This window comes from Giraffa tippelskirchi, chromosome X (genome assembly GCF_054371585.1).
Source record: "Giraffa tippelskirchi isolate mGirTip1 chromosome X, T2T-mGirTip1v1.2.pri, whole genome shotgun sequence".
NCBI lineage: Eukaryota > Metazoa > Chordata > Mammalia > Artiodactyla > Giraffidae > Giraffa > Giraffa tippelskirchi.
The window spans coordinates 40,641,949-40,653,356 of NC_137289.1; the positions used below are offsets into that span (position 1 = coordinate 40,641,949).

Consider the following 11,408-nt stretch of genomic DNA (forward strand, 5'->3'; position numbering starts at 1 on the left):
AGCCTCAGGCAGGGGGATGTGTTAGTCTCACTTCCTTACAGTCCTTCATAGGGGGCTCAGATTATCTCCCAGAGGCAGGCCATTATGTATATTTAGTATAATAAAAAAGGGTTAAAGTCGTAGATCCAGTGTAAATTTAAAATTAACCCTCCCTGGTTACAACTGCTGCCTCGTTGAGTTCAATAGTGTGTGCAGCTTCTTTAGGCTGGATTCTGTCACTAACAATGTATGAGTTGATGGTTCATTCCTTTCTATTGCTGAGCAGTGTTCCATTGCATATGCTTGTAAAGAAAAACAATTTTCCTTCTACCGTTCCAGATTCTTGGTAGAGACTTCCCCTGTAAAAAAGAAGAAACCGATTCCCAGGAGAAAACCAGAAGTTTAATAACCTGTATACCTCCTGTATGGGTTTTCCTGGCGGCTCCGATGGTAAAGAATCCACCTGCAATGCGGAAGACCTGGGTTCGATCCCTGGGTTGGGAAGATTCCCATGGAGGAGGGCACAGCAACGCACTCCAGTGTTCTTGCCTGGAGAACCCCCTGGACAGAGGAGCCTGGCAGGTTATACAGTCCATGGAGTCGCAAAGAGTCAGACATGACTGAGCGACTAAGCACACACCTCCTATATATACAGGAGCTACCCAGAAAAAGTGAGGTACTCCCTGCAACGTCCAAGGCCATTATTTAAAATACTATCTTCAGATAAAAATAATAGGAGAAAGTCCTTGGGGGAGGGGGAGCCAGTTTTGGCAGGTTATCAGGCAAAACACAGTAAAGAAGGGTATGACTGTTTGCAGATTTAAGTCAGGGCTCCTCCCTTCGAAAAGAGCTACTTGAGGTTTAATCGTCCTTCTATTTCTGGTGCAAAGAGGGACAGCCCCTAAATATGGAAATTTCTCTATTGTAAATGTCCTTCACAGCCAAGGAATCTCCATACAGTTTTCTGAGATTCCTGGGTTTTGTTTGTTTGTTTGTTTTTAATGAGACTGAAATATTCCTTATGCCAGAAAGGCATATTTTGGGGTGGCATATTCTATTTGCCTTGACATGGATGTATCCCACTTTGCTTGTGCATTCATCTATTGAAGGATATCCCTATTTGTGCAAGTTTTTAGCTATTATGAATAGTGCTGCTGTGCATAATTTCATCCTTGTTTGAATTTGGAGAGAGGTTTTCAGAGCGGTTGACGAAATACTGAGCATCCCAAGGTGAGACTTGTTTAGCTTTGGAAAAAACTGCCCGGCTGTCCTACAAAGTGGCTGTTCATGCATCCCACTGTTAGGGGAGGCACCCTGACTGAAACCGTCCACCCTGCCCAGGCACCATGGTAACCATATGCATGAGTTGTTTTACGACTGGAGGTCCTGGTAAGGAACACGGAACTCATAAGCCACCACCAACCGAAAGAGTTCGGGAAAGGTCAAAAGGAGACACCACATGTCCGACCACCTCCCAGAATCCACGCTGGCATCCATCTTGGCAGAACAGGGTGTGCACTGTTGTAGCCACGCTCTCCGGGAAGCAAACTCACTCAGAAGGACAACGCAAATAGTGGAGTGCAATTTATTACCCTGGTGGGTTCAAGGCACAGTCTCCTCTTAGCCAAGGACCCCGACCAGTTTTGGTGACAACCGTATATACCATAAGTGTACGTGCCCAAACCCACATCCCCAGATCCCTTGAAACTAGTCTGGATAGTGTAAAGGAGAGATACAATCAAGGCTACTGCTGCTACTGCTAGCTATGATTTATATGCAGTAAGTCTTAGTTGGATAAACAGGGTAACAGATATCAATACGTATTGTACAGAGAATTTGTTTTGCTTTGGGGTAAATTAGTACACTCCCTTGGTGACGGGATGTCTCGGTACGAATCCTGAAGGCCTTTTATCCGGGGGTCGGTTTTCCAATTGTTATGTCGTTGCATGGGTAGTGGGCACATAATTTAGTGTCCATCAGGTGAGCACCCAGGCATATAGTCCAAAGTTCACAGTGGCTTCAAGATGGAGACTGATTTTCAAGATGGAATCTGTTCGGCCTACTTTCCTCCTTCAGCACCACCAGGCAGGACTCTGAGTCAGAATGACTGGCTAAAGACAATCCAGAAACGAATCCCATCACCATAAAATCTGGGTTCCCCTCCCCTACTGCTCTCCAACTGGGCGCCCTTCCCAATAAAATCTCTTTCTTTGTCAGCACGTGTGTCTCCTCGGACAATTCATTTCCGAGTGTTAGACAAGAGCCCAGTTTCAGGGCCTGGAAGGGGTCCCCCTTCCTGCAACACCACCAGCACTGAAGGAGAGCTTCTGTTGTTCCTCACCCTCCAGCAATCGCTACTGTCATATATTCAGAGCACAGCAGTGCTAATAGGTGCGGTGTGTTATCTCATGATTTTCATTGTTATTCCCTAGTAGTATGATACTTTTTGTATAATTTTTGTATGATATGTAGCATCTGCATATCTCCTTTGGCCAGGTGTTTCTGTTTAGATCCTTACCCTTTCTTTCTTTTTTTTTTTTTTTTTAACTGGGGCTGTTTTAGAGGTCTTTGTCTATTTTAGGTCCAAATCCTTTATTAGATATGTGTTTGCAAATATTTTTCTCCCAGTTTGTGGCTTGTCTTTAGACTTTCTGAATAAGGTCTTTCAGGGGAGAAATCTTTAATTTTATAAAGTCCACAATATTTTTTTCTTTTGTATATTGGCGTTTTCTGTGTTAAAACTCAGAGCTCATGATCTGCAGACCAACGCCAAGGTCATGTACATTTTCTTATATATACATGTAATTTTGATTGTTTTGCATTTTAAATAAATCTGAGTGAATTTGGTGTAAGTTTTACAGTTTGTGTTTGCAGTCATTTCATTTTATGTGGTTTCCAGTTGATTGTTCTGTAACTATTTTGGAGAAATCATAAGATATTCACCTCTATTTCAGTTTGGATTTCTTATCTGCAGCAGAACTCCACATACCTGCTCCACAGCCCCCTGGAGCCTGCTCCCTCTGAGATCCAGGAAACGGGAGGACCCACCAAACCGAGCCCATCCCTCATAAATGAGGTCATGCTGCACGCTGTCTCTTCAGACTGCGTTCTTTCACTGAGTAATATGCAAGTGACATTAACCATGCCTTTTGAGGGTTGGTGGTTCATTCCTTTCTACTGCTGAGTAATACTCCATTGCATGTGTATGGGAGGAAAAACAATTTTCATTCTGCCCTTACATAATAAAGACAAATCACCAGGAGAAAAAACAGAAGCATACCTCCTCTATGCTTCCTTGGTGGCTTAGTGGTAAAGAATCCGCCTGCAAAACAGGAGAGACAGGTTTGATCCCTGGGTTGTGAAGATCCCCTGGAGAAGGAGTTGGCAGCCCACTCCAGTATTCTTGCCCTAGGGATCCCATAGACAGAGGAGCCTGGGGGGTTACAGCCCATGGGATCCCAGAGTTGAACATGACTTAGTGACTAAAACAACAAATGCCTACTGTATACAGGGGAGCTACCCAAGAAAACTGAGTCAGTCCCTGAAATGTCCTAAGCCATCACCTTAAATACCTTCTTCAGCTGAAGACAGAAGTAAGACCTTGGGGAATGGGAGAAGCCACTTATGGAAAGTTATCATGCAAGACACAGTAAAGAAGGATGATTGTTGGTAGATTTAAGATGGGACCTTCCCATTGATGAGTTACTTGAGTTAATTATCCTTCTATTTCTGGTGCAAACAGGGGCAAGCCTTAAATGCAGAGATTTCTCTGTTGTAAATGTCCTTCACAAAAGGCAATTGCTACTTAGTTTACTGAGAGTCCTCTTTTTTTTTTTTTTTTTTTCCTCTAAGCCAACGTAAATAATCCTCACACCAGATAGGCTTATTTTGGGGTGGCCTACTCTACTTGCCCTCAAGTTTTTAACTACTATGAATAGTGCTGCTGTGCATAAGTTCATCTTTGTTTGCATTTGGGCATGGATTTTTCAAAGCAGTTTCTTAAATACTGGAAATAGCAATTGTTGGATCCCAAGGTGAGGTTTGTTTAGCTTCAGAGAAAACTGCCCAACTGTGTTACAAAGTGGCTGTGCATGTGTCCTACCAGCAGTGAGGGGGCATTCCTGCTGTTCCTCAGCCTCCAGTAATTGGTATGACGGGGTCCTAATAACATGTGTGATGTGATATCTCATGATTTTAATTTGTAATTCCCTAATGGTGTATGATGTTGAGCATGCTTTTGTTTTTGACTATCTGTATTTTTTTTTTTTTTGGCTGGGTGTCTGTTCAGATCTTTACTCATTTTTTATGGGGTTGTTCAAGAGGTCTTTGTCTATTTTGAGTCCAAATCCTTCATCGGATGTGAGCTTTGCAAATACTTCTCTCTCAGATTGTGGCTTGTCTTTTGATTTTCTGAATAAGATCTTTAAGAATCAGTTCAGTTCAGTCGCTCAACCGTGTCCGACTCTTTGCGACCCCATGGACTGCAGCACACCAGGCCTCCCTGTCCATCACCAACTCCCGGAGTTTACTCAAACTCATGTCCATTGAGTCAGTGATGCCATCCAACCATGTCATCCTCTGTCGTCCCCTTCTCCTCCCTCCTCCAATCTTTCCCAGCATCAGGGTCTTTTCAAATGAGTCAGCTCTTCGCATCAGGTGGCCAAAGGACTGGAGTTTCAGCTTCAGCATCAGTCCTTCCAATAAATATTCAGGACTGATTTCCTTTTGGATGGACTGGTTCGATCACCTTGAAGACCACGGGACTCTCAAGAGTCTTCTCCAACACCACAGTTCAAAAGCATCAATTCTTCGGTGCTCAGCTTTCTTTATAGTCCAACGCTCACATCCATACATGACTAGTGGAAAAACCATGGCCTTGACTGATGGACCTTTGTTGGCAAAGTAACGTCTCTGCTTTTTAATATGCTAGGTTGGTCATAACTTTTCTTCTAAGGAGGAAGCGTCTTTTAATTTCATGGCTGCAGTAGTTGTGCATGGGCTTAGTTGCTCCGTGGCAGGTGGGATCTTCCCAGATCGGGGATTGAACCCATGTCTCCTGCATTGGTAGCTGGATTCTTAACCACTGCACCACCAAGGAAGTCATTCTCCTCTCTCCTTCCTGCCAACCTCCTACTTAAAAAAAAGACTAAAAGCAACCTGTCTAGTAAGTTTTCAGGAGTCTGAGCTCTGAGGTCAGCATCTGCGGTGTCATTCTCCCAAAGGCTTCAGATTCCGGTTGGGCTCATGAGTCTGGCAACCAGGGTGGGTCTGGCGGCTGAAGACAGGCTTGGCCTCTGGAGCTCTGCCCTCACCGACTCACGCAGGGTCCCCGAGCTCTGGCAGACAAGCAGAGCGGCGTGCAGGCGGGGCTGGTACAGCCGTGGGACCGCTGCAGTCAGAGTGGAGCCTGCGGTGGAGGCAGCTGGCTGTCCTGTCCCCGTGACTGCTACAGTCCTGTGTGCTCGTGCAGAGCAGTCACGGTATCAGATGAGGCCTGGCTGCTGTCGTGGGGACAGGATGGGACCTCAGGCAGCTCACATCCCACCCCCCCCCCACCCCGCTTCAGATCGTGGCTTGTGGCTGCTGGCAGCTCCCTAGGGCTGGGAGGCTGTGTAAAGCACCAGCCCCCTTGCTCAAGATCAGCTGAGACCCCAAGCTCTGGGGTCACACACCATCCCTGCCACCATGCAGGTTGTCCCACTGTTGTGAGGGAGGGGCTGTGAGGGGCTGTGGGTGATGGGGGATTTGGGGGTGTTGTGGGCTGGCCCAGGAGTCAGCTTTTTGAGGGGAAGAGAGGGGAGCAGAGGGGAGGGAGAAGCTTTGAATTGCTCAGGCTTCCAGGGGATTCCAGGCCCAGCTCCGGCGGGAGGTGCAGGTGAGAAGCCCCTGCAAGTTTCTCGGTCCCCACCGTATTTCAGTTGAAGCCCCTCTGCCTGCACCACCCCTAACTCTCCCTCCCGTGGCCCCTGCCTAAAGCCACAGAAGATGGGGAGTCTATACGGCTTCGCTTCCTGTAGGGAAACCAAGCCACAGACAAACGTGATCCTTTAAGAAAGCGTGAAAGAAATGAGAAAATAATAGTGGCTGGTTATTACTGACACGGTTCGTGTAGAGACGCTTCGGAAGCCTGGCACAGGGAGGGAACTGAGGGCTGTTGCCCCCAGTCCTGGAGTTTGCACCCTCCACTCCCCGTCCCGCAGCCCACTGTCCCCTTGGTGTCTTCTGGTGACCGGGTGAACTTCAGCCTCCTGAACACATCCTGGAAGGATCAGGCCAGGGCAGAGGTCCTTCACAGAGGGGAGGGTGTGGTCGACTCTTTAGAACGCCATTGCCTCCACTCTGTGTCAGAGCTCAGTTCTGGGTCTAAGCAAGTGTGGCTTCCTGATGCCGTCACCACCTTCACTCACCGGGGGGCCTTTGTGTCCACCTTGTCCCCTCGTGCAGCCTGGTCACCCCTGGGACCCGTGCTGTGCGTATCTGCTCTGCTCACAGCACACCCCAGGGTCCATCAGACTTTACTCATAAAAGGGACGTGTAAGGATGAACTATTCCATAGTTAAGAATTTCAAGGTCGCGACAGCGTTGACCAGAGCACGTGGACACAGGTACGAGGCCCGTGCACAGAGAAGCCGCTGTGTGGGCTTCGAGGACCCTGCGTGTGGGGGTGGGATGGGGGCTGGACAGGGACTTCCTGCACACGCGGCTCCAGGCTCTGTTCTCGGCAGGGCGGACTACTGTCGGCACTGCCTGTCTGTGGAGGGGCTCTGGGGCTGCCCAGCTCAGCAGGAATGGCAGTGGTGGGAAGGGAGGTCGCCCTCCCTTAGCACCCCTGACCTCACACCCACTCATCAGGGCAGCCGAGTGCCTAAACGGCCCCTTCCTCGTCTAGCTCTGAAGAGCTGGAAGGTGTGGGGGCTGAAGGACATGCAGAAAACAAAATTCTGTAAAGCAATTATTCTTCAATTAAAAAATAATAAAAGGTTAAAGAAAACATCACAAGGAACAGCAAAGGTGGGGCTTGCATTCTCAGCCAGCCTCTGCCAGATTCTCCCTGTGCTTATGCATAAGACTAAAATGCTGCTGCCTCCACCGTGTATCACAGATGAGAATAGAGACACAGAGAGGTTGAGCATCTTGCCCCAGGTCGCACAGCTGCTGAGGGCAGGGCTGAAAACTGGACCCCTGTGGTCGAATCTGGAGTCCAGATGCTGTGATGACCCTGGGGGAGCAGCAAAGACCAGATGGCCCAGGCTGAGCAAGGCACACGCACATGCGCACACACACGTGCACGAGGCCTTCACCTCTGAGGCCACAGAAGCCAGAGGAAACCAGAGGGCAACCAGGAGAGGCCAAAGGAGAGTCGTGGTCTATAAGGAGGAGAGGCCACACTTCCCAGGAGGCCGGGAAATTCTCTTCCCTGGTGAGTCTGTCTCAAACCCTAGATTCCTCTCCCTGGACCCAGGAACTGACTGTTCCATGACCTAACTGAGTTGGCTCCAGAATTATGCCTTCCCAGGGGTTCAGCTACCACTGGACCCCACTGCTCTCAGTAATAAGCGGGGAATAAGTACGTAGTCTGGGCTTCAGATTTGTTTGGAGACAAAATTTATTAGGAGTACAAAAAACCCACAAAGGCAATTGGCATGAACATCTCCAGAACACTTAAGAAACCCTCTGCTGTTTATCTACCTCCTCTCCTGTCATGAAAGTGGAAGGTCTGTTTAATCAATTAATTCTGGGCTTATCACACTTTTTCTTTAAAATATTTATTTATGTATTAATTTATTCGGCTGCACTGTGTCTTAGTTGCAGCATGTGGGAGCTAGTTCCCTAATGAGGTATTGAACATGGGTCTCTGCATTGGAGTCTTGGCCACTAGACCACCTGGGAAGTCTCTTCTCATACTCTTGGGGACAGTAAAGGGTCATAGACCTCCTCTGAGGCCCCCTTAGAGCTGAGGCATGGGGCGGCTGCAGTAATCCTCCTGTGGCTAAGATGTGGTTTGTTGGTCATGACTCACTCACACTCCCTGCACACATAGGGCTTCTCCCCTGTGTGTGTCCTCTGGTTTGTGATGAGACTTGACCTATCCTTGGAGACTTGCCCACACTCTCCGCACTTGGCTTTTATAATCCCCGAGACCCCTGCCCCCATGAATAATTTGCCTGTGTCCTCTGGATTCAGTTTCTGGCTTGTGGTGGGCTCTTCCGTCATTCTCTCATGCATCCCAGAGCCCCCCATTTGTCCCTAGGACGAGTAGGAAGAGGCCCTTGAAATCCTCTTCAGCCTTTTGCTTTTCAGCAAAGGTTGGGGCCTTTCCTTGGCCTCGCGACCCTCAGGTTTGTCACTCGGGCTGTGCGGATCAGAATATCGCTGCTGCTGATTTTGATTGCCTGGGCAGTGATCCTCTGCTTGGAGGTGGTCTCTTGCAGATGGTTTCAGGAGGGTCTGAGAGGGGTGATTGCGTTGGACATGTTCGCTGAGGAATTTCTGACTAGAGAAGGCCAGAGAGCAGGAGGCACATGGGTGGATCTTGGGCTTCGGTTCTGCTGAAAGAGAAAGCTTTTGGTCAGGTAGCTGGTTTGCCGTCGTAAGGCCTGCCCACTAATCATCTTGGTGTTGACAGCGCACGATTTGTCTCCCATCAAGTGTGTCTCTACAGTCCACTTTTCCATTCCATCCTTATTCTCTACATCTACAGAAATCCGGGAAGCTTGTGTCAAGGGCCTTTTCTACGTATCACCCGGACTAGGGACCTTCCAGCAGCATCAGAGCAGCGCCTCTCCTGATAGAGGTGGATCTGCAGGGACCTTTCCCTGTGTGTCAGTATCTGAAAAGTCATGTCACAGTGGCCACAGGTATTTTACCCTACTGAGAGATAAGACTCTTGATGACTTAGGTAGAATCTTCCTGAGTGGCTCCCTGTGAGGGGAAAGGGTCTATTAAGTTAGGGGCGCCTGGCCTGGAGCTCTCTGCCTATGGGAGGTAGCACAGGGGGTAGTTAGAGCAGGTGTGAGTAAAGCTGACTTTGCGGCTCCTGGTTCAAAGAGCAGCCTTTGTGCCGATCTCTGCAGGAAGTGGGTTTCAGACTGGACGAGACCGAGTGGCCCAGGTCCCACTGACTACAGGTCTCTGGCTCCTGCTGCCCCAACTGCTTCACAAATTGCTCCTCTCTCAGTTTTCCATAAATCCGAAAATAAAGGCATGTCCTTTCTCAAGCCTCACCAGTATTCATACCTCATTTATTTCATTCAGTCTTAGTCCATTTAACGTGCACTAGGAAGTCCTGTTTAAAAATACATCTCCAGCCAGACTCCTCACACCCTCACTCCCGTGCATCTTCAGCCAGCCCACTCTCCCCTCGTGTCCGGCAATGAACTGACCTCTGAGGGGACTCTCCGCTGCTGTCTCTTCCCAAAAATGAACCAAAGCATTGTCACAGAACAGAGAACATGCCGCTTGCAGCTGAAAACCTCACGGTTGTTCTGTGTCACCCAGAAAGACCCCTGGGGCCTGTACGTGGACACAGGCCCTGAGGCTTCCGTGTCCCGTCCAGCCTCCTTCCTGTCCCTCTGTGCTTCCTCCTGCGACCACCGGCATGGCCTCTCGTCCAGGCCCTGGGGCTGCGGCACTGGCTGCTCCCCTGCCTGGAATCCTTTCCCACGGGTGTTATCTCTGCAGAGACCCTGCCCCACCATCCTGCACCACACCCCGCCTTCTGCTCACACTGATCCAAGGCACTTTTCCTGCACTGTTTTCCTCAGAGCACCAGCCCCTGTCTGGTATGAAGCCCGTGCTGCCCCAGGGCAGTGGTTCTGTCTGTTTTGGTGGGTGGAGCCCTGTCTGGCACAGAGTATGAACTCACAGGACAACAAACTGAAACAGTGACTGAATGCAAATCACTGGACTCCTGTCGCTTAGAAATGGGAGGAAATGAGGAAGAAACAGGGAAAGGTGAGAGAGCTGGTAGGTGCTAGAAAACTTGCTTTTTGCTTCTGAGCCTTTCAGCAGAAGGTGATGTTACATATTTTTTGCATAAAATGTTGAAAATTAGAACTAACATTTTTCACATAAAAATCTTTCCTAACAGTCATATGAAATGAATCTAATTCTGAGGCATTTTAATTGCGACTTGACTGACTTTAGACTGGATTGTACTCTGCTTTGGAATCGGACCAGGGAGGCTCCCCGGGGTGGGCTGGGGCGCTGGAAGAGGGGTGGCGCTCACCTCTCCTGGCCGCGAGCTCGCTCTTCCCCCTGCTGTCCCGTTGATGCCGAGGTCCTGGCCATACTCGTCCCCGTACCAGACCAGCAGCTCACAGCCCAGCCCGACCACTTGGCAGGTTCGGTAGAAGATCTGCCGGTGATACTGGAAGGCCACCAGGTTCTGCTCCTCATCGTCCCGGGCACAGTTCACATACCTGGGGTCGAGGCAGGGAAAGGAAAAGAAACCTCAGGTGACGAGCGCCCCCCACTGTCGGACCATGCCCAGCTCCTTGCCTTCAGACTCTGAGGCCGCTGTGGCTCCCACCGCCCCTCATGGGGACCTTCTGTTCACACCTTCGACCAGGCCGTGCGAATTCCTATTTCCAGATCCTGTCTCTGGTCCTCTTCCTGGCTGGAATGCTTTTCTCTCCTTACCTAATTAGCCATTTTCCGGAGCCCAGTCCCAGCCGCGTCTCCACCTGGACTGTCCATGAGGCTGGTGACCTCCAGCTCCCTTAAGTTCTAAATTAAGTTCTCTTTCATTCCACAGGACTTGGTGCTCCTAGGCTAGCACACACCCCTCAGCACTCACCCCAGCCTGCCTTCTCTCCCGAGGCTTTTCTTCAATCTCCCCATGTGTATCCAGGGTCCTGTTCACTTGCCCACCCCCTCCCATGGAAACTTGGAGAGTGCTCTGACATAGCTTGAGACCCAGAACAGTAATAGTTTATTCACTTTCTGCCTGCCCTGATGAAAGGAGAGGCCCTTAGAGAATGGCCATGCTCACGGCCATCCTGCCCCGCATTCCTTCCCAGGCCTCAGGGCTCACTTCTCACTGGAACCGAGCCTGGGGAGGTTGTTGCCCACATGGACTCAAGGTCTCTCGTGTTAGGTTATCCTGGCACTGTGCAGTTACTCAAAAATGGAAAAATTAAAGTTACTATTTCTAAAACCAATTGGCTAATGTCTGTCTGCAGTATGTTCTCCAAAAGGACATGGGTTGTGTGACCTGCTTCAGTAATGAAGTTCACTGTCTAAACTGAAACATGAAGTGCTTGGTAAGTGTCAATTAAGTGAGTTACAGTGTCCCTGGTGAATCTAGACTCCTCAAGTTGTTTTCAAGTCCCCCAGTTTTGTTTAGCACATAGACTTGTATTTTGAGGGCACATGCTATATTTGTATTTCTTTCTTTCCAATGTCTTTTGAAATGAAAGAGCATGATA

At 49.2% G+C, this 11,408-nt stretch overlaps 1 protein-coding gene across 35 annotated transcripts in view; it reads right to left on the reverse strand.

The window, feature by feature from the left end:
* Positions 1-1,550: 1,550 nt before the first annotated feature.
* Positions 1,551-11,408, reverse strand: part of LOC145537074 (histone-lysine N-methyltransferase PRDM7-like) — a 50,641-nt gene continuing 40,783 nt past the window's right edge. For 15 of the 35 annotated variants that reach the window (XR_014076162.1, XM_081567608.1, XM_081567606.1 and 12 more), the window contains 2 exons: positions 10,208-10,400; positions 7,568-8,525 (listed from right to left, as the gene is read on the reverse strand). Coding sequence is in view for 33 of the 35 variants with exons in the window: in XM_081567608.1 (XP_081423734.1) it covers positions 8,418-8,525; positions 10,208-10,400 (301 nt within the window). In the remaining 2 variants the exon portion in view is untranslated. Of the gene's footprint in view, positions 2,091-3,259; positions 3,302-7,567; positions 8,529-10,207; positions 10,401-11,408 lie in introns of those variants that run through there. The other 20 variants (XR_014076163.1, XM_081567594.1, XM_081567592.1 and 17 more) reach the window with 2 other exon arrangements.